The 21101-nt window shown below is 53.7% G+C and overlaps 9 protein-coding genes across 9 annotated transcripts; 4 read left to right on the plus strand and 5 right to left on the minus strand.

Annotated features, from left to right (window-relative positions):
• Positions 1–1799: 1799 nt before the first annotated feature.
• On the plus strand, positions 1800–2170 carry BDP55DRAFT_731725 (ribosomal protein L30; the record flags this gene model as incomplete). The annotated part of the gene is made up of 2 exons (XM_060579845.1): positions 1800–2056; positions 2137–2170. 2 exons carry the CDS (start codon positions 1800–1802, stop codon positions 2168–2170), a joined length of 291 nt encoding a protein of 96 aa, XP_060426038.1.
• A 601-nt stretch (positions 2171–2771) lies between these two features.
• BDP55DRAFT_559223 (histone acetylase complex subunit) lies at positions 2772–3373 on the minus strand (the record flags this gene model as incomplete). Its single annotated transcript, XM_060569878.1, has 3 exons — positions 2772–2944; positions 2994–3109; positions 3162–3373. The coding sequence occupies 3 exons, from the start codon at positions 3371–3373 to the stop codon at positions 2772–2774; spliced, it is 501 nt and encodes a 166-aa protein (XP_060426039.1).
• Positions 3374–5973: 2600 nt separating this feature from the next.
• On the minus strand, positions 5974–6387 carry BDP55DRAFT_535308 (histone acetylase complex subunit; the record flags this gene model as incomplete). Its single annotated transcript, XM_060567876.1, has 1 exon — positions 5974–6387. A coding segment is annotated over one exon (414 nt), but the record flags the coding sequence as incomplete, so codon positions are not given.
• Positions 6388–7197: 810 nt separating this feature from the next.
• On the plus strand, positions 7198–7807 carry BDP55DRAFT_635251 (Cnl2/NKP2 family protein; the record flags this gene model as incomplete). Its single annotated transcript, XM_060572752.1, has 2 exons — positions 7198–7494; positions 7550–7807. The coding sequence occupies 2 exons, from the start codon at positions 7198–7200 to the stop codon at positions 7805–7807; spliced, it is 555 nt and encodes a 184-aa protein (XP_060426041.1).
• A 157-nt stretch (positions 7808–7964) lies between these two features.
• On the minus strand, positions 7965–9441 carry BDP55DRAFT_731729 (uncharacterized protein; the record flags this gene model as incomplete). The annotated part of the gene is made up of 3 exons (XM_060579846.1): positions 7965–8479; positions 8546–8860; positions 9405–9441. The coding sequence occupies 3 exons, from the start codon at positions 9439–9441 to the stop codon at positions 7965–7967; spliced, it is 867 nt and encodes a 288-aa protein (XP_060426042.1).
• A 235-nt stretch (positions 9442–9676) lies between these two features.
• Positions 9677–11830, plus strand: BDP55DRAFT_635253 (CENP-Q, a CENPA-CAD centromere complex subunit-domain-containing protein; the record flags this gene model as incomplete). Its single annotated transcript, XM_060572753.1, has 2 exons — positions 9677–9679; positions 9740–11830. 2 exons carry the CDS (start codon positions 9677–9679, stop codon positions 11828–11830), a joined length of 2094 nt encoding a protein of 697 aa, XP_060426043.1.
• A 671-nt stretch (positions 11831–12501) lies between these two features.
• Positions 12502–13261, minus strand: BDP55DRAFT_731731 (uncharacterized protein; the record flags this gene model as incomplete). Its single annotated transcript, XM_060579847.1, has 2 exons — positions 12502–12527; positions 12634–13261. The coding sequence occupies 2 exons, from the start codon at positions 13259–13261 to the stop codon at positions 12502–12504; spliced, it is 654 nt and encodes a 217-aa protein (XP_060426044.1).
• A 102-nt stretch (positions 13262–13363) lies between these two features.
• On the minus strand, positions 13364–15946 carry BDP55DRAFT_731732 (uncharacterized protein; the record flags this gene model as incomplete). Its single annotated transcript, XM_060579848.1, has 2 exons — positions 13364–14181; positions 14233–15946. The coding sequence occupies 2 exons, from the start codon at positions 15944–15946 to the stop codon at positions 13364–13366; spliced, it is 2532 nt and encodes an 843-aa protein (XP_060426045.1).
• A 3126-nt stretch (positions 15947–19072) lies between these two features.
• BDP55DRAFT_277269 (uncharacterized protein) lies at positions 19073–20439 on the plus strand. Its single transcript, XM_060566456.1, has 2 exons — positions 19073–19269; positions 19338–20439. Exon 2 carries the CDS (start codon positions 19454–19456, stop codon positions 20261–20263), a length of 810 nt encoding a protein of 269 aa, XP_060426046.1. The 5' UTR covers positions 19073–19269; positions 19338–19453; the 3' UTR covers positions 20264–20439.
• Positions 20440–21101: the final 662 nt, after the last annotated feature.

A 21101-nucleotide genomic window follows, 5' to 3' on the forward strand; every position in this document is an offset into this window, starting at 1 on the left:
ATCGACCAGACTGCGTAGACCAATAAGAGAGTGATGCGCCACCACGATTCACTGCAGTTTTAACTCCTCCCAAAGAAGCCACGAACCATCAGGAAATGCCTATGCATGCTCGAGGCAACTATTACGAATTCACTGCAGTTTTAACTCCCCCTAAGGGAATAACAAACTATCAAAGCGACTACCCTGCAGGATGCAACCACTACGAGATGATTTCACCGCATTTTCAACTTCCCCCAAAGGACTAGAGGGCAACTCGAGGCTAGGACAAACTCTCGACTTAGATATGTAGGCTAATTATAGGTGAGAGGCGTAAAACAACCATGAACTTTTGAGTATGATTACTAGTAATTGAGGCAACCTCGCTTTCTCCATTATACGCAGACCCAGAACTCTTAAACACAATCGGCAATGTGACCAAGAAATACTACTGAGGATTCTGAATTCGCACTGCGACTTGAACTTCCCTCGAAGGAAAAAGACCACGAGTGGAGACTGAGTTGACCGCCTCGGGCGAGTACCTTGGGCGAATCCTTTGGGACCTGTTTCTGCGAGCTATGGTGACGGCCCGCTCCTTCATAGTAATAGATATCAACCCCCTCCAAGGGAAAACCCACACACCCGCAGGATGGAATCAACATAACGGAAGTCTCAAAAAATGAAATGAATAATTCATGGGCATCTATTCCCAAGAGAAACAGCGAGCCCATTGAGACTTGAAATGATGCCAAGGACATCGTTAAGGGGCAATTCCCCTCGTAAATGGCGTACAAACATACCTCAAGGGTATAACTGAACAATCGCACATTGTATACAACCCTCCGTCTTCGAAGACTCATAGACAAACAGTATCAATCACGTGGCGGCTGGTCTTCTTGACATCATGCGCTTCCACTCCGTAGCCTTGCAAATAACTGGCCAACAATGGCGAGCATAATCGTCCGAGGGGGGGGCGGGGGGGCGTCGAGTGTGTGGTCGCACTGGCGAATCCCGCAATTGATTCACTGCGATTTTAAACCCCCAAGGCTTGCAAGGCGAGAATAAGAAGGTTTACGACCAATATGACCGGGGGAAGATACGCATGATTATGGATCCTTCACTGCAATATCAGCCCCTTCCATGGCCATGAATATAGCGCGATGCTAAATTAATCTCAGTCTCTCGATCTAGTGCTCAGGCGAGTTACTCAGGCGACCAGTTGGATTCAAGCGTTTCTTCACTGCACTGTTGAACCCTCCCAGGAGAAAACTCGTAAGCCGGCGAACTGGACACAACTTACGCCGCTCACCTGCATTGCTCATCCCAAAAGAAGCAGCTAACGTGGAGAAATCGGACGATCCGACGGGCATAACGACTTCACTGCGATTCTAACTCACTCTGAGGGGGATTAGACAGACATGGAACAGGTGGAGACAAAGTCAACCGCACCCCGGCAACTTCCGTCCGTGACTGACGCACGGACCATCGAAATTCCAACGCCAGCTTAATGATTTTTGGATCCCTCCATCGCATCACCAAGGAGCTCTCGAGTATTGGGTCGGTCCCTGAAATACCACGACGTCGCGACACAAAGACTGCTTTAGCAGAAGCTCAATTGTACGTTGCATATCCTGCTCGTCAAGCATGTCCAAGAGCTGTATGAACAGGCGCTGACATCAACCCTTCAACAGACGCAAGCGATCACCCATCCCTCATCGAACGAGCAACGAGCACACGACTCCCAACGCAAACCATCCAACACGCGCCCGTCGCATACCTCCTCCACGACTCAATCCTAATCCCACACGAACACGCCGCCCACAATGGCCTTCTTCCGCATCACCCTCCACCGCTCCGCCATCGGCCTCCCCAAAGCCACCCGCGGCGTCCTCGAAGCCCTCGGCCTCCGCCGCCGCTCCCACACCGTCTTCCACCCCGTCAGCCCCCAGTTCGCCGGTATGATTATGAAGGTCAAGGAGCTCGTCAAGGTCGAGGAGGTCGACCGCGCCATGACCCAGCCTGAGATGCGCGACCTGCGGAGGCCGGATCCGGGCTTCTATGTCGAGAAGGCTGTTGCGCGGTAGAAGAAATGTGCTGGAGGAAGCAGGCGAATAGAGGGATGGATCGAGGTTTTAGAGGGGTTCAAAAATGAAAGGATAGGAGGGCGAAGAGAGGAGATGTGTTGGGGGCATGAGAGGAGGTCCCCCGGGGCATGAGAGGGCTTGTGAGCAGCAGTTCGGGCGCAGCAGAGGCCAAATCGTGTATCATCACCACGGAGAAAACTGTACAAAATCATGGCGGGCTGTACAACAACAAAGGCAGACGAGGATGTCTGCGTCAAGTCATTTGGAATCAAACAAAAGTTCACTCAACAGATACCGGTGATTCTGGTTCTTCGTTTTCAAAGGCATGATCCGCCAGTCATATGAACAACGGCCTGCCTATTTTCTGAAATTGCAAAGAAAAAGTCACACAAGGCACACAATGAACCGGATTCGGTTACCTGGCTCTCAAGAAGCCAAGGTTTCTGGAAAGGGGTGGTTTTGCAAATGGAAATCAATGATTATTATCTGTCTCAACTCTCATACCGGTTGAGTATGCCTGATACTAGCAGGCAATACAAAGATGCTGGATGTCCATTTCCCACACCCCCAACTCAACCCCTCACCAAGTCTGCGCGACCAGGTGCTGGGATTCCAATAACGCGAAAAAAAAGAATCAAGATAAAACGTCAAACTGTCTGCCGTCAGGTCGGCTAACCGTTTGACTTAGGATGCAAGCTAAGGTCTGGCCGCCTAGAAACTCCGAGCCTTGTCGATGTACTCCTGAGAGGGGGTTTCGTACTCGCTCACAAAGTAGTTCTTTGCGTTTTTGCCGAGCCAGACGGTGAGCTTGGAGAGTTCCTCACGCAGACGCGCCACGGATTGCTGGTCCATGTTTGTCTGAGCAACGAGCTCGGGAAGAGACACTATATTGCATTAGTACCGAGCCAGACCGAGTGTCTCGAATGGACTTACCCATCAGGCGGCACAAGTGTTCAGGTCCATAGGTATCGCAGACCGACTTGTGCTTGTCTTCCTCGCTAGCCTTCTCCCACACCTTGCGAATCTCGTGGTACTGAGGGCGCTCAAAGCTGAGAAGAGATCAGTAGAGTTCGAGATGTCAAGTCCAGGCAGAAAACTAACCGGTACAAGAGGATCCGGCTCAGAGACTTCTCAAAGTACTCGCGAAGTCCGGCGACAACTTCTTCAAGAATGTCCATGTTTGCAGAACCATCTTCCCTGTTGGGACGCTCGTAGTTGAGGTAATCACTTAGAATATCGTCAACGGGGTGAGGGTGGGGAAGCGGGACAAGCTGGTTGTTCTTGGTGATGTTCTCCCAGTCGTCAACAAGCATGGCCTTGATATGGTCAGGGATAGGAAGCTTGATGGACGGGCGTGCATGAAATCCATCCTCCTGGTTGTGCGATATTAGTAATTGTGTAGACCAGTAGGCATGACGCAACAGGAAAATAAACAGAAACAAAAAAAAACGTCAAAGCCAATGGGCTATTGGACTAATGATGGTTGCTCCCGATGGTAGTCCTCCTCAATACGCAAATGCGGAAGCCTCCCACTGGGGCAAACGCTGCGTTTGTGTAAACTCACAGTCGGAAGCTCTTCCTCGCTTGGTTCTAAAGAGCGGGCAGACGATGACTTCGTCCGGGCAGGCTGTTCTCGCTTGAGAGTTGTGACGCTGATATCGTAGCGATTGTCATAGTTGGGCTTGCCGTCTTTTGTGACATAGAGCCTGGCTCGGGGAGCAGGCGAGGCGGCCAGATTATCCGCCCTCAGCAAGCGCGGCTCCTTCCAAATCGCTGTATTATCGTGATGAGGTCGCTGACGCAATGATTCGGCCCGCCGAAATTTGCGAGACGAAATAGCCATGACGAATGTGAAGAGTGTGCAAGGAGTCCGGGCAGGGCTTGAAGAGAAGGCTGCAGTGATTTTGCGAGGGTCGAATTGCCCACTTGCTTGAGGATGAGTCTGAGAGAATTGGGACAAGCAAAGCTGTGAAAGAGAAGCTGGTGTTCGGAAATGGTCCGAAAAAGAAAGGGCGGGAATTCGTGATGGGAGTTCGGAGACATCGTTTCTGCTGCGGGAAGGAGCAGTCTGGGTCCGCTCCTGCCAGATAGGCGGAACCAACAGCACGGCGTTTCTGATGCTGGTGTGTTGGGCTAAGCGCGGCCTACTGCTACCTGTGTCGAACGTGACAACTGAACTCGGAGAGTACCTCAACGCTGCTTTCACGCTTCCTCTTCTTTGTGCCGCAGGGCCTCTGCGAAACCTCTTCGACGACATCCTCGGCATCTTGAAAGTTTCGTAGGTTATGCTGGTTCTCGATGCTGTTCAGCACGGACCGCTTCCCAAGGAACTCTAAGCTGGAGTCGCTGGTTATGCTGGTCCCATCGTCGTCGCTGCCAGCGCTCTCATCGCTCTCATCACTAGATATGCAGATGATGCTGACAGATGCGGGGTCCACATCGCCATCGGGCTCTGAGGCTCGCTCGCTTGCTTGATCTTCGTCTTCCTCATCCTCGTCGTCGGCTTGATAGAATTCGTCTTCGGTTCCCTCGTACTCGTGGGAACACCGGTGAACCTTCTTGCGTTGCCGAAAGGATGCCTCGTTATAGTCATCAAAGTTATCGTCGTCAGAGATGTACTTCCGACGTCTGTTGGGTAGTAGAGCGATTTCCTCAATATCTTCACCATCGTCTGAGTAGACGCGACGCCTTTCGACTGGTGGAAAGCCATCATCCTCCTCTTCGTCGAGTTCGTCATCTCCGTAACGCGAATCTCTCAGTATGAAATCATCCTCCTCTTCGTCGACGTCGTCATCTCCGTAACGCGATTCTCTCAGTACGAAATCATCCTCCTCTTCGTCGTACTCGTCACACTCCTCTCCCGAGGAGTACAGGGGCAGAATCTCCTTAGAGTCACCATTCCCGTTGACGTCTCCGTCCGAATACATTCGACGCCTTTTGTGTTGCTGTTTGAAAGCCGCGTCTTCCTCTTCGTTGTCTGGCTCCGTTTGACGTCTCTTGCGTTGCTGATTGCGCAGGCTGAGCGGGGAGTCGTCTTCAGAGGCCGGGGCTGGTCTTTCGTAATCTTCATAGTCCAAGTCACTCGCGTAATTGATCTTGACTTCGCGATCTTCGCCTCGAACTGCCTCAACTTCTCGTCGACATTCACGCTCGATAGCATCCTCTGCTTGACCGACGGGGTTGTTGTGATGGTAATGGGCGAGTTGGCCGACGTAGTCTAGGCGAGACATGGACCCGCGCTGGGGCGGAGAGTAGTAGTTGGGCTGAGGTTCAGGATAGTGCGCAGCCTGCTGCGACAGAACCCAATTGTGGACCCGAACAAAATGATCCCAAGACGGGGAGCTCATCTTGTAGCGTGGGTAGTGGTAATAGTTGATGAAGTTTGTGATCGTGTATCCTGAAATGTTCGAGACAAGTTGGGATAATTGTTCGTCAAGTATGAATGCGCGAGGAGGGCGTTTTCGGTATACCGAGGAGAAGAGAAAATCGAACCAGCGATTTGTGAGGAGTAGCGTGGGATGTAGTAGAAATGTGAGGGATCGGAGAAGGGGATGGTATTGAGGGCAAGTTTGACCGGTGAAGACTTTTCGAGGCAGGAAAGTGAGGTTTTCTTTTCGGCAGGTGCTTCGATAGGCGGCAATTCACACCACGCTCTTGCCTTCTACCAGATGAATACTGGCCACCTGGCAGTGACGAGGCCGGGGGGTATTCGGTGACCAGCTTTTCTAATGGGCCCACATGGATGAGGGCATTCACCCCCCCTATCGTTTTCTTCCTCCTTCGCGTCTTTCGGACTTTGTGTCAAGCTCGCTTCACAACGAGCCTCTACTTTGAGGCCACCACAATGGAATACCGGAAGAAACCAACATTGAAACAGATACATAACAAAAAGCAGAACACAAAGAAACTCGGCTTTGGCACTCACCTGCTCGAGGTCAAAATCTCTTGCCCGTCGAGGGCCGCGGCCCGTGGCAGCAACACCTGCAGTTCGCTCCTCACTCCCACGAGCAGAGTCGGTCCCATTGACACGAAGATTGCCCTTCTTGGGGGGTTTGGCGCTGCTCTTCTGGCGTAGGTCCTTCATCTGGGCATGCAGCTGGCTAGCAAGCTCCTTATTCTCCTCTGTGAACTTGCGGATGCGATCGATAGAAACCCAGTCGTCCCAGGTGTTCTTCCAGCCCTTGTAGTGAATGCGATACTGAAATCCTTCGCCACTCTCGGCAGGCTGAATATCGAGAATCTTGGCCTCATACAGCATCTCACCGTGAAAACAGAGAACCTTCTCATCCTTGGAGAAGGGCTGGGGCGGTTGGCGTGCGGGCGCCATGATTGGATAGGACGGCTGTAGGTTGGCGTATCTACTGGATATGTCGCAAAGGTCCAGCAAAGAATATCGAGAGCAGGGTTCTGACGATAACCTGGATGTCGTTGAAGGGTTGATGGGCCAAAGGGGGCAGTGAGGTTAAATTCTCGGACAGTGCGCCAGATATTGATACACAGTCACCTCTAGAACTAGTTGGCGCAGGTTCGAGGCTTCCAGCACAGTACGAATCGTGATCACTCGTGGCACCTCGCTCAATCCGGATGACAGTGCTGATCAAGTCGCTAACACGGTATCAGGCTGGAGGACAGGTCAGTTTCCAGCCTAGATGAACAGCAATTATGAAAGGAGATGAAGTTCAATCTTACTGCAGTTCTTTTGGGTAATCAGCAGTCTTCCTCTTTGCTGACTTTGTCGTGGGTAGAGCCGTTTTTGTGAGGTGTAACCGTGATGGATGAGGTGAAGATGGCAAGGTGTGTCGATTCTTCCTACGGAGTGAAACGCGCTGCGGCTCATTAACGCGTCCCGCAAGAACTACCGCGTCTTCCATGCCTGCCCCAAGCCAAGCGCCACCCATCCCGCCTGCCATGTCTACCTTATTGTCCACCTACCTTACCTCACAGGCTCACAAATCTGACTTTCCATCCATCTCTACCCCATCCCCTGCTTTTTTGTTAAAGACTACGGATACTTTCTGCCAGATACATTGTCCCCAAAACCGGTTGCGACCTAAACGGCCAGTTCAGGCACCTCTCAGCATCCGACTTGCTAAACTCATTGCCTTCCCAGCCGCTCATCTGACAAGCGCAACCCATCATGGCGCCCACCGAAGCCGCCATCCTGCACAACTACCTGACTGTCCCGGCGCAACTACCTTCAGCCATCACGCTCGAAGAGTTTACCGAGCTTTTCCCCAAACCGCACCGCGCAAACCCGCAAATCCGCTCCTTGTACCGTGATCTGCAGCACCAAAGGAGGGCAATCGTTGACATGGTCACGGAGAACATTGAAAATGAGGAGAAGAACGGGAGGATCATCAAGCGCGAGATTGCGCGTGTCCGGAAACGTGCGAAAGCCGAGGATGCTGATCAGGAGCTTGAGATTGAGAGAGCGGTAAGTTCTGTGACCAGGTAGATATGCTCACGGCGTCTCTAATGTTACTACCAAGCTCTTTGGCGTGGCTGGGGCGCAAGATCCCAAACACACAATCAACTCCATCGTTCCAGAGATGGACACAGCGATAGCGGATCTCGAAGCAGAGATTCGGGAGCTAGAGGCTCAGGAAGCAAAACTCACAGAGTCGGTCAAACAGACAGTCGGTAGCATGAGCGATCTCCGGTACGGACGCCTCGCCAACCCCAAGCTCGGAGAGGACGTCATTCAAGGTCTCAAGAGTGTGCAAGATGCATGCGACGGAAAAAGTTGATCAACTAAAGATTACTAATTTGGCACTATATAATCCAAATGACCAGGGACCTCAGTTGCATCCTTGCAACTGCCCGGGTTTGTCTGGGTATTCAAAACTGTACCAATGTGCCCTCCAGCCTCTCTTCACCTGCCTACACATAGTCAACTTACACCCTTTACCGCGCAACACCACCAGCGGGGGCGGCAGCGGCAGGAGGAGCTCCACCGGCAGCAGCAGCGGCGCGGTTGTCAAAGGTGTTGCCCATACGGCGGTTCATCAGGGTACGGCTGCCAAAGGAGACGAGGATCATGAAAAGCCAGTTGGGAACAAGGTTGAAGGCCCAGAAGACGTAGCCGACGGGGACAGACAGGTTGTTCTTGGCGATCCAGCTGTTGAAGGGGTGGAAAATGTTCTCCGTCAGGATCCAGTCCTCCTTGGACTGCGCCTTCCACAGGTCGACAATGTCGTCCGAGGTGGTGGTGGTGACGTTCAAGCGCTTCCTGTAGACATCGACGTCGGCTCCAGGGGGCAACAGGCCGATGGACCAGATGGACGCGGTGCCGGCGGACCACGCGTTGCAGAGGACGGGCTGGGCGTCGCAGTCAAGGAGGCCCAGGTGAGGAGATTCGGGAAGCTTGGCGAACTTGATGGTAGACTCGTTAAAAGCAGTCTCGATCTTATCGCAATGGCCTGTACATAGGAATTAGCATCTCCTTCGTAGATAGCTCAATTGTGACGCGCGGTTGCGGAGCATACCGAAGCAGGTCTTGTTACGACCAGTGATCAGAACCCACCACTCCTCAGGGGTAGTGGCATCGGCCTTGACGGGCTCGTAGAGAACATCCTTCCAGTTCTCGACGGTCAAGACGGAGATCTTCTTATCGACGGCTGTCGCATCAGGCACGGCGGCCTCGGGGGTAGCCGCCTTCTCGGCGCTGGGCGCGGAGGCGCCAAAGGAGCTCAGGAAGTTCTGGAACTGTGCCTTGTACTGCTCAAAGGGCGACTCGGCCGCTGTCGCAAGCAGCGGGAGCGCAAGAAGGGTGGTGGCGGACACGCGCATGTCGATGATGGCTGTGTTGTGTGTGTGTGCGTGTGGTGAAAATGTCGCTTCGCGAAGAGAGAGAGAGAGAGAAAGGAGGTGATGTCGTGATCAACAGGCCAAGAGATGGTAGAGTGAGGGGAAGCGTGATTACAACGAGCAGGGCAGGAGGGAGGAAAATGCCGACAGCTACAACAAGGGACCAAGGAGGGACGATAAGTACGGGTTGGCGAGGATAAAGTATACAGGCAACCTGGATTCCGGCGCGAAGGTTGGGCACACGAGAAAAAGGACACAGAGTTCAGATGTGAGGGAAAAAAAAAAGTGGAAGAGGAGCGTACGGGTATGGATACGGGTGTGAAATCAGGCAGTTTAGAGAGGGACCCTTTTGGGACTCGGGGAGTGTGTGGCTTCTCCTGAACCTTGTCGTGCTTGTCCTCGTTGGTGATCCGGCTGGAACAAAGGAGCTTTGGTCGCCTGGGGGATCCAGAAGAGCCACTGAAACCCGCTGCCACCAGAAGCTCGGAAGCACGCACCACAGAACGAGAGAGAGGTTCTTCCTCCGCACGCGCTAACCGAGATAGGCCTGGCGCCTGCTGCTGGTTAGCGTCATTTCGGGTCGTCCAGGTGGAACGGCGGTCCGGGGTCCTCGCACCAGCCACGATTGGGTCCAATGTCTCGCGTTCACCAGCCACATGAGGTTGAAGCATCCGGTACGTACTGGCTATGTGGAGGGGGACGCGTCGAGAGCTCACATGCTGAAGAGTACCTTACTGACTGGAAGCTCGCATGCGCTTCAAGACAGCATCTGCCCTTGCGACATAATATTGTGAGCGCAAGATATCACAATGGTAAGTCTTTGAATTCTGATAATTCTGATCATTCCTTGAGTCCAGCTAACACAATAGCAGCCCCCCAAAGCCGCAGACCAGAAGCGAAAACGAGGTCGCCCCTCAAACGCGTCCAGATCGGCCGACGCGTCGCCAGGTTCTCCCGAAGCTGTAGAAACGGAAGAAGCAACGGCACCAGCGAAACGCGGTCGACCAAGCAAACAAAAGGAGGTCGAGGTGCCATCTCTCACCGAGGAATCGAAACCCAAAAAGAGGGGTAGACCAGCCCGAGAAGCTGCAGCAGAAGAAGAACCGAATGAGGAGGAACCCAAACCGGCGCAAACGAAACCGAAATCGAAGAAGGCCAACAAGAACAATTCAAACGATGCTGAGGAAGAGGCAGACAAACACACATCAAAAAGCCAAGGAGACAAAACCGCCGTACGAGGCAAACCAGGTCGGAAGCCAAGAAAGGAGACGAACGAGGAGGCCCAAGACGAGAACGAGGCTAGCACAAGCAACGCAGCGAAGAAGAGATCTGGTCGGCCGGGAAAGGCAGTGGAGGAGCAGCCTGAAGAGACCGCTTCTCCAGAACCGGCTCCCAAGAAGAAGCGTGGACGACCCTCTCTAGACAAGAAAACAGCCGCCGAAGAACCATCAGAAGCTGCCAGGGAGGACATTGCGCCCAAGAAACGGGGAAGAAAGCCCAAGGGAAAGGCTTCCGAGGTCGAGAAGCCTGCACCCGAAGAGGAAGCGGAGGCTGAGGCCGAGGCCGAGGCCCCCACCAAGAAGAAACGTGGGCGCAAGGCAAAAACCACAGTGGAGGAGGCAGAAGAACCACCAGCTGAAGAGGAACCCGCGGCCGTCAAAAAGAGACGCGGTCGGCCCGCAGTGCAAGCCGAACCAGAGGCACAGCAGGCTTCACGGCCAGAGCCGAAAGAAGGAGGCCGGGGGCGGAAGGAGAAACAGCCTGTACCGGCAGAGGAGACAGCAGCCGAAAAACCGACCAAGAAGCGGCGGAAGAAAGGCGAGGAGGAGGAAGAAGCGTCACCAGATACCCAACCTCGCCGGCCTGGCCGTCCTCGAACTTCGGATGCAGCATCTCCACAAGACCAAGCCTCTCAACCGCGCAAATCCAAGAAACGCGCGGCGGAAGATGCTACGACTGCAGAAGCCTCAGCACCCGCAAAGAAACGCCGGCGTCGTACATCTGACGAAGTTCAACAAGAAAAACCACACCAGAAACAACAACAGCAGCTCCAGCAGCAACCCAAATCCGAAGCCCCCAAAACGGTCCGACGGGACCCTAAACACCGCCACATCGCCGCCCGCGTCCGCCAAGTCCCCCGCTCCGTAATAGAAGAGAAATGGTCCCCCCTCACAAACCCCTCCCTCTCCATCGTCTCCAACCTCCTCCGCCTCGCCGAGCGCCCCGTCCTCCAGCGCATCCCAGGCAGCGAAAAGCGCCGCGACCAAGCCGCCTCGGCCCTCCACCTCATCACGAACCGTCTCGTCAAGAAACTCTCCCGCGGCCTGCCCTTCCCGCCGGCCTCGGCGCCACCCGTAGGAGGAGGTAGGGCCAATCGTAGCAGCAGGAAGCTTCTCGACACGGACGGCGGACGCGTCGAGGAACTCAACTTTGAGCGCGTCATCGAGGGCGTCGCGAGCCTCGAGAGGCAGCTCGATCCCCTCCTCCACGCAGTGGACCTCCTCAAGGCCGAAAAGGAGCGCGAGGAGAAGGCGCTGGAGGAGGACTACGAGACCCTCCAAACGCTCGAGGCGAACGCACGCTCCGAAGCACGCAACTTCAAGGATAGTCTCCGCAAGACGCACGTTCTTGTGCCGGAGGCCAGGAAGCCCGGTACTACATCTACTTCCGCCTCCTCCTCCTCCGCTGCCGAAAACGTCGTCAAGCATGACAACGATCCAGACCTGAACTTTATCGTCTCCGAAGAGGGCACCGGAAGCGGCACGCCGCTGTTCAAGGACCTCGAGGACGACGAGCTGCGCGGGCTGGCGGGGCAGGTCGGCAGCCACATGGAGAGCATGCGGGCCAACCTGCAGCAGATTGACGGCGTCGTACCGCAGATCGTCAAGAGCAGGGCCGCGCTGCAGGATGTGCTGTTCAAGCACTTGGATCAGCAGAGCTTTGAGAATGTCTTGTTTGGATGAAGCACCCGCGCGCGTGTTTTGACTTTGCGTCGTGCCGGTCAAAGGTATTGGGAACTTGGGAAGACTATTGGGAGTTTTTGGACGGACCTGGTATTAATTGGGCAGATGTATGCACTACGGGATACTGGTACCGTGGGCTGGATGCGGAGGCGTTAGCTGAGTGTCTAGGCGATACCACGCAATTGATGATTTATGACCTCCAGTACCTAACATTGACAAAACCAAACAGCTATTTGTGATGTGACCATATGGCTTCCATCGGGATCTCACTAGCTCATTAAAAAGCTCGACCCCTTTGTGGACATGCAGTCATTACCACCTCCCCAGGAGCAGTGTCACCGCAACATCTGGGCCATCTTGGAGATGTTGCCTTGAATCCGTTTGCCTACGAAGAACTATACACTTGGGGAAATTCAAACCTCGACCCCATCCTATACCATACAAAAAGTAGGTCTCATACCCTATTTGAATGCTCTTGCTGAGACTTTCTCCAAGCCACAAAACCACCGCCTTTGTTTATAACATTCCTTGCTCTTCATGAGCGTCATCATGGTGTGCCAAATCCTGATGAGGTGCCATACTCTATCCTTCTTCGCCACAGAATCACACCGCACTACTGTCAATGGCCGGATCTCTCCACTTCAGCGATGGCAATCATCGTGTTGCGAGAATCAAGACTGACTCCGCTGACTATCACCTGAGAAACGTGGTTAGCTCCAGCGTGAATACGTACGTAGGGGCAATGGGCAACTTGTGAAGCGCAAAGACTCCAAGGCTGTGAAATATAAGGTCAAAAGGCTCACCTGCATCGTTATCATCAAGAGCTGTGTTATAAGACAGACGACTGGCCGGGGTGGCCCACTGCTCAGTTGTGGCAGCGGTAGAATCTCCCGCAGGAAGCATTATCATGTTAGCTGGAGTAACGGGACGGATGGTCGGTGCTTCAGTATCATCGCTGTGAGCGTCCTTGCTCTTCAGCGCGACATCATTCTGGGCGACGTTGGCGGTCTCATTGGCAGATTCGTGTCTGACGTGCTCGGCTTCCAGGAGCTGCGCAGGAAGAGTACTCAAGGAGGACGCCGACTGGTCCTCCATTTCAGCAATAGCAAGAGCTGGATTGTTGGCCATCTTGGCATGCTCACTGCCCTTCAATGTTTCGATGCTCTTTTGGAGCGCTTCTAGGTCTTTGTAACCTTCCTTGATGGGAAGGATTTCGAGCTCTGGGTATTCAAGCTGAGCAGGTGACTTGGCACCCGGCTTGGACGGCATCATTCTCCCCAAGCTGGTCTTCATGGCCTTTCCGAGCTTCTTCGACATGGACTGAGAATTCTTCTTGATCTCAACGATATTGGGCATGGAAGTCTTGCCGGCGATCTCAACATAGTGCACTGTTTCCGTGCCGGGGACTGCCGCAAAATCCTTCGGCGTCATATCGTCATCGAGGCCGGCAGTACTACTTCTCTTGGCTCTGTCATGGGAGGGCCATTTGGCCCAAGAAGAAGGAGGTGTAGCAATTATTTGAAAGCCCAAATTCTATTTGGTGCCTGCGCCATCCTCGTTGTTCTCTAACCTCCTGGGGATAATGGTACCAGACAAAGACTGCCGAGAAGTGCTCGACTGGCTGGCGTTTCGTGTCGCGAGCAAGTCATGAGCCATGGCATCTCCGTGGCGAGATCCGGCAGCATCTCTTTCTGGAGCGCCAGAGACTTCGTTGCCATCGATCGAGACCGTTGCCATACTGGCCTTAGCCCTGGCAGACTTCTTGAAATCTGCAGTGGATTTCGTCTCGCGCTGATCATGCGCAACTTTGAAAGCTCGCTGCCAGACTACGGTGGCGCTTTCGGTGAGCTTAGGTGCAGTGAACGCGTTGTCGTTCGGGACATGTTGCGTCGAAGACGAGATACTGTGACTCGAAATTCTTTCATTGTGCTCCCGTGGCTCGAGTATCTGGTTCGATACCGACGGGGAACTCAACAGTTCAGGCTCTGCGGAAGACTGACTATGCGACTGCCGACGGCCTCTAGAACTCGAGTTTCTGCGAATGCCAAGGAATTGAAGGAACGAGGACTTCCGAGACGGCGCATTACCGTCATTGGAAGTATCGGTCTCGGGTTCACCAGGTATTCCTTGAATACCACTGAGTGTGGCGGGTTTCTGATTCTCCAAGGCAGAGACGCTCTGCGCGATGTCATAGTTGCGATAGTGCTCATCCTCGGTATGAATTCCATCTGCGCCACATCCTTTCTTGCCTGATAGAACGATAGTAGGTACAGCCGTGTCCCAGTCCGGGTTCTTGTCTAGGGCAGTTCGATAACTCTCATCGGAACGCTGCTCCTTGAGGTCATTGAATACTGTTGCATGATTAGTTGAGACACTAGCATTCGCGACAATGATAAACCTACAGTCAAAGTTGGCGAGATCGAGATCGATCAGACTCTCAGCAAGGCTGTTGCGATCGTCGTCACCACTGACATCCTTGAAGCCTGATGGCGAAGTGTTGCGTGTGTTCTGCATTGAAGAGTATACAGATGATGACGGGTAGTGTAACGGCTCGAGCACTGGAGCGAGCTTTCCGCCGACGAAATTGGTATTTACCTCCAAGTCGTCCTTCAAAGGCGAAGCAATGCGCGGCTTGGGATCAGAATCCTGTTGAAGAGGAAAGCTGATGGGACTCGAGAGTTGACGGTTTGGTTCTTTCTCGCCGCCAGCCTCAGTAACAGGGTTGCGACGACTCACTACAGTTGTGTACTTCTCTTTGCTAGTCACATCGGGGGCTGCGATAGAATCCTTCTGAGACTGGAGTTTGTCGGCAAGCAACCAGGTCTCCCAGCCACTGCCATCCTGGGACTGTACAGATTCCGAAGTACGGGGAGGCTGTGATGTACCAACGGACTCTGCCGCGAGCTTGTCATCGGGCTTTTCCGCGTCGTAGAGGGTTGCGCTGTTGCTGGAAGTACCATCTTGAGACTGGGACTCAGAGCTATCCTTGTCGTCAACGGCAGCTGTGCTGTCTTCGTCCAGGGGGAGGGGGATATCCTGAGGTTGAAGAGAGAGTGCCGTCCGACTTTCGCCTTGGGGGATGCACTGGGAGAGTCTCCAAGTTCTGAAAGACTCGTCGTTCTGATCGGCGCGACTCTGGCGAGCAGAGAGGACTGGGGCGGGAGGTGGCATATCCAGGAGTGATCCTCGCTCACGAAGAACGACGTTTGATGCCGATACCTTTGTGGAGGTATCGGGCTTTGGGCAGCTGCTGCGTCGGCGGTCTCCAGTGGTGATATCGATAGGATGTACCTTAACACCTTCGTCCGAAAGCTTGGCAGCAGGTGGTGGCTGCGGCAGGCGGGTGATATCAACCGCAGAAACGTCGGTGGGAATTTCCACCTCTACTCCGCTCCGTGGTCGCGGTCCGCTCTGGCGCTCGCTTTGGTGATCACCGGATACCTCCACCACTGTCTCTAACCCACGGAATCTCTTACTTCCAGGCGTGACAGATCGCGAACTATGCTCGCTCTCGAGGTCGGCTTGGATGCGCCTCATGTTATTTTGTCTCACAGAGTAAGTATAGGCAGCCTGGTCGTACTGCGGGGAGCCATCTATCTCGATAGCAGAGGGATTGGAAGAGGGCCTCTGGATGCTGACAATCGACACCCGCTTGTCACTTTCGGGACTGTCAGATCGTTTGTTGCTGTTATCAGAGCGGCGTCGGCTGAGTCTGCTCCAGGGGCCACTCCTTCTGGGTGCTTCGATTTGATCCTCGGGGTCCGATACATATTCGACCTCGGTGGGATCAGGAATGAAATCCAACTCAGGAGAGCGCATGTATGAGCGGTGAGAGGACGCAATAGAGCCTCCCGTGTTGGTTCCGCTGAGCAGGAGTTCCGTGTTGTAGTTGCTTCCGGGCAACTTGGCCGGAGGAGGTAGCTTGATCAATTCGACAAGAGGCTGCTTCGGAACCTGGGCCAGAATTTTCTCCTTCGAGGTCGCTTTCTTGTATTTCGCGTCCTTCGACTTCGTGTCTTTCGCGACTGTCTCGGGGGAATTCGCCTCCTTTGCCTTTGCGTCTCCGCCATCCCCCTTTTTCTTGGAGGGGATGGCGATGCAGCAGACGCGCACCATCTTGCTGATTTCCCCAGGTGGATGCTCGATTTTCTCTATGGTTGGTTTGATCTCCAAACGAGCGAAGAGGTGGTGATAGTCGGATGGCTAGAGAAAAATACTCGGTACCAATCCAAGAAACTGCTCGACCTGCCCAAGAGGAGAATGATGCAAATGAAAGTCTGATGAGCGAAGTTGTCTTGCAGCAGGCCAAGGCCAAAAACAGAGGTTGGAGAAGAGTGAGAATTTGGCAAGTAGCTTCTTCTGTGGAGGATGGAGGGCAGAGGAGGAAAGCAGAAGGCCCTGTCAGGTTGTGGGAGGTTGACCTGACGATGTCATTTTCTGCTGAGTGAAAACAGCGGGTGCCCCTGAGGGTTCCTTCTCGAGGGTTTGTTGCTTTCACTGAAGGCAGTCACCAGGGGCGACATCGTCAAGCAACATGGGCACTGAAGTCGAGCAGTGGCCATCAAAGACCAGCAGCCGCCTCCCTCAACAATGACATGCGGCTCGTGAGGGCGTGTGACAAAGGCAGCGCCGCATGTGTGAACTGTGTGTATTTGAAACGGAGGGCGAGCACTTGCTCCAAGATCTCCAGATATCCACTGCCCTCCTCCAACCCATCTGACATAGCTTCTGTTGAGGTCGTTTTGCATATTGGGTTTGGCTCAAGCGTTGGGTTTATGAATCGACAAAGTGCTTCGGTTTGGTCTTGTTAAAAAGAACTCCACCGCGGGAGCCCTGGGTTTGTGCATGTAGGATAGTATTGGCCATTCCTGACCCCTATTCGGAAATACCAAAATTGCCTTTGAGCATCGCTTGAAGCACCGATTTGGAGTGCCGTCTTGGAGAGTGGTTTTGGGGCGTCTTTCTGGAGCATTCCTCTGGAACAGCACTCTGAATCACCCGCTTGGATGCGACTATGCGAACGTTGTCCGCCGAGATATCAAGTCGACTTTAGGTCTGCAAGCACTCGTATAAACCGCATTCGAACTGGTTTCTTTCTCCAGAGGGATCTGCTTTACGCTTCTCTGACTGGCAAGTCCTCGCTAACCAGGTCATATGCTAGCTGATGTAGTTCCTTCGGTCATTCAGATGGCCTTTTGACCATTGTCAAACAAAGCCATTGAGAATGTAGAATTCAGACCATAAACCTCGGACTTTCAACGTCTTGTGCCACTTGGCATCGAAGAATTCGAGTTGAAATGATCGCTCTCGATTTGTATAGCAAAGGCCACACCCGTTTCTCAGAGGGCACTTCGTGGCTCGTGGACATCTTCTATTCTGTGGTGTTTGTTCCTGAGCAGCTTTCCAGTGTCCCGGACCAGGAAGGTAAGCTCGTGCTTTCGTAGTGAGATATCGATATATCCAATCAAGACGGCTCAGGCTAGTGATGTCGTGAGGTCGGTGATGGAGGCTCCGGACACGTGGGTCAGTGGAAGGCGGTCGAAAGCGGCCCGTTCAATGAGACGTCCGTCGTTGTGCCCTATGAGGACACAAGTACGAACGGGTGGCGCAGCAGGTTTTCTTGGCTTGTGGGAATTTTCCACGCGAGACATGGAAGTGATGAAGATAATATCCATTCAATTTGCCGATTTGATTGCTACCCGAGGTTCTGGGTTCGTAAAAATTGCCCAGAATCAAGAATGGCTTCCGCAGACTCTAGCATGCAACGATCTGTATTCTGTAGTCGAAAGGAACACCCGACCCGGTCGATTATGGGGACGGAGCTGCCGCATGATACTTGGCGACAGGGTTGAAATTTCGGGTGAGCGACCGATGCTGTGCAAACAACTGCAAGCGACCAAACTCAAAACAAGGACGTGGGTGCCAGACAGGAGGAACCCCTCCCTCCAGAGTCCCGACTCCCGACTCTCTAGGAGGCAGTGCTAGCCTGCCAGGGAGCTACCGTGTTTGACGTTTTCTGACGAGTGTTCCGACTTGGTTCGCCTGGTCGGTCCTTCTTCATTAGCAGGAGTATAACAAGAGTATCAAGCCTTCGTATCAGGGAATAGGAACGGCAATTGCGGCGCGGTTGTGACCAACCTGAGGCAAATCCATCCGTAGGAGGGCGATGCGATGGTGTGAAGCAAGCGGAAGTTGAAAGAAGCAACGACGAGAGGCAAAGCGGGGTGGCGTTGGTGTGTCTTGGTCCAACAACAGTGATCACCCCGTTAAGAATGTGAGGTGACGGTGAAGGCGATCCCGTGTTGGTTGATGGTTCCCATGTTGTAAGACAAATTAATGGGGCGAAATGCAATGGAATATAGGCCGACGCCGATTTGTCTGAGTCTCAGAGACTCGAGAGAGATCTATGCGTACTCCGTAGACGCCTCAGTATGTATTCTGTGTCTTGCCTGATCAAGGTATCAAGTCCACGATGGGAGCACACCTTCCTGATGGAAAACTTAGGAAAGGGCGGCGGAGGAAGGAGCGGAACCAGGCGCTGGATTCATTCCAACTCAGGAAGGCACCGAACGGCGAGGGGCAGGAAGGAGCTGAAGTCGCCTAGTCGGGGCCACCTTCCCGCCTTGCCCCAGGAGTAAGACCGGGCGGGAGCCGTGTTGCCGTCGTCAGTGCAGGGCCGTAGGCAGGCTGACGTTGACAACTTGACAAGCAATCTGACAAGCTGGAGTAATCCATCACGAATCGATCAATCGGACAGTCACTTTTGAATCTGACGATGGGTTCAGGCTCCAGAGTCCACCGTCTGTGCCGAGCCCACCGGTAGGATGCACGCGGCTGCGTACGAATGGCTCGAAACCTCATCAGAATTGATCAGACTCATCATCAATGCCCAGGGTCTTCAGGTGAAGATAATGTAAGCTCCAGGTGTGCAATTTCCAGCGCGAATTTTCTGCAAGATTAATCAAGACAACGACCCAGCAGGATCGCTGCCATCGCAAAGCTGCGCAATAATATGCAGATTGCCGTTGGTCAAGGTCAGGCCAGCCGCCAGACCTCTGACCCAGACCATGACCCAGACCTGGCCAGGGACCACCAGGCCAGGCTCTCTGGAAACTTGGGAACTGCCGGGTAACGACTCGCCGGTTCATCTGATGGTTATTACCTCAGAGCTGAAAGGAAGAAAAAAGAACACCACCTCACAGCCTGCATGCAAAAGTGTCAGCACTGGCAGACAGTTGTGCTGGAGACGGTACATTTCGACATAATCTCGACACAATCACTCTGTGACAGGGACTCCCGGGGCGAACCCTGAGGGGGGAGATTTGGTTGTTTCCATCCCTGCCGAGGAGGGGCGATGGGCCATGGTCCGTGGCACCGTGGGTTGGCGGCTCGGAGGCTGGACTTCTGGAGTCGTGCGTGCAACTTTGCGCAGTTTTTCCGCAGGTTTTCCCAGATGAAGGTCTCCGCCGCCAATTCCGGGGGGAAGAAAACTGACGAGGATTGACAGGTCAGCGGTGCGGTGCGAAATGTAACCGCGAGCGGCAACACTTGGGCGTCAGAGGGGGGTGAAGGGATCGCCTCGGGGGTCTGAAACCCTTCTCTTCGGGGGTTCGATGCTTGGCCATGAGCCAAATGGCGAGGATTGCAGCCGTTCTCAAGCAGCGGACTGGGCTTTCAGTCACTGTGGCTACGGGCAATGGTACCTGGATGAGTCTGAACTTTGCTCCGTCTGATGGCTCATTTCCATCAGATCATCCCGTCGTTTCGATCTCGTGTTTCTGGCCGGGTTGGCTGCCTAGGTGGTTACGGCAGGGTCATCCACGCCTTCTCGGTCACATGAAAAGCACAAAAGCAAAAGACATTGAGCGTCATGTTATACCAGCTGAAGCCAGCTGCGGCCAAGAGCTGAGCTCTGAAAACCCGAGTCTTATCCTACATTCCAACAAGTCCCGGAGGATGCAGAACAGAACGATTCGACCCTCGTGGCCTCTGAGACGAAAACATTCCGCAGCGGTGAAGAACAAACCACGGACCACGAATGAGGACGACAACTCACAAAGCTTGGACCTGGCGTTGCCAACTCCATCTTCGATTCTGATGGACGATCATGGAGAAGGCGGAAATTTTCTCTGCTCCACGTCGGCGCACACGTACCGCATGTCTTGGCACAGCTGGCCACAACGGCAGATGGGAAATAGTCGATGGATCGTGTCCCTTCGGCTCCCGTCTAGAGTTGCATCAAGACAACGTGACAATGTGGACTGGGAAATGGCACGGCGGCAGAGGCAGTCGGTCAGTCTGGGGGCCAAAACTACCAAGTTCCAAAACTTCCAACGACTCTGGAAACGCATGGCGCGACAATGTCGCACACAATGGACCATTTCAGGGCCACCGCGTCGATCCCATTCTCCCCCCGAAGAGACGCCACATTGATCCGACCCCCCTGATATTTGATTCTTCTAAGTACAGATTACCGCAGTAAGGATGCACAACAGTGACTGGATTCTGGAGAGACTGTCAGCAAATCTAGGTCATCCGCTAAAGGGGGGACCGAGGGGCTGAGCGCAGACTCCCTGTTGGTCGGTGCCTCGTCATGTTCCTGGCTAAAATCTGTTCTAAGGCAAGGTACCCGAGTCGACCAAGCGATTAAAAGCGCCTAATAATGTGAGGCAAAGAATCGAGGGGAGGAGGCAAGCCGACATACTGCCGCTCCGACTCATTATTTTGTCCTCCACTTCCAAGTTTCCGTCCCGATCCCCTAGGCACGGGGCCTGACAAAAGATTGAACACGGCTGAAAGATGTCACTATCGACAGGCTTCATCGGACTATTTCCGACACATCTTTGGCTACCATATTATCCATAATCCCGTAGGAAAGGGGTCAGGTCGCAGGAGGGGCAGCAAATGCTCGTGCACTGCAACGGAAGCGGTGCATCTCGAGATGCGCAGTCTTCTGTTACGTCACTCACTACAGACAAACAAACAATACGGATACCTATGGCTTTTCGTAGGGCTCCCGATAAGGATTTGCGGTGAGCGGCAGGCCGGCGCCAGGTGCAGGAGTGCAGAGATACTTGCGAATATCAATAGGGGCGCAAAAGGGATCGACTGGCTACCGCTTCGTCACAGATATTTCCGGTCGGCGGCAGTGTAAGGTCAGCCACAGCACGCGCGCGCGCGGCGCGGTCGCCATTCATCACGCATTTAGCATCGCAGCACGACTGTTCTCTTCTATCAGAGCGTCTATGGATAGTTTGTCTCGCGTCTCTTC

The sequence above is a fragment of the Colletotrichum godetiae genome, assembly GCF_030913485.1.
Source record: "Colletotrichum godetiae strain CBS 193.32 chromosome Unknown BDP55scaffold_41, whole genome shotgun sequence".
In the NCBI taxonomy this organism is placed as follows: domain Eukaryota; kingdom Fungi; phylum Ascomycota; class Sordariomycetes; order Glomerellales; family Glomerellaceae; genus Colletotrichum; species Colletotrichum godetiae.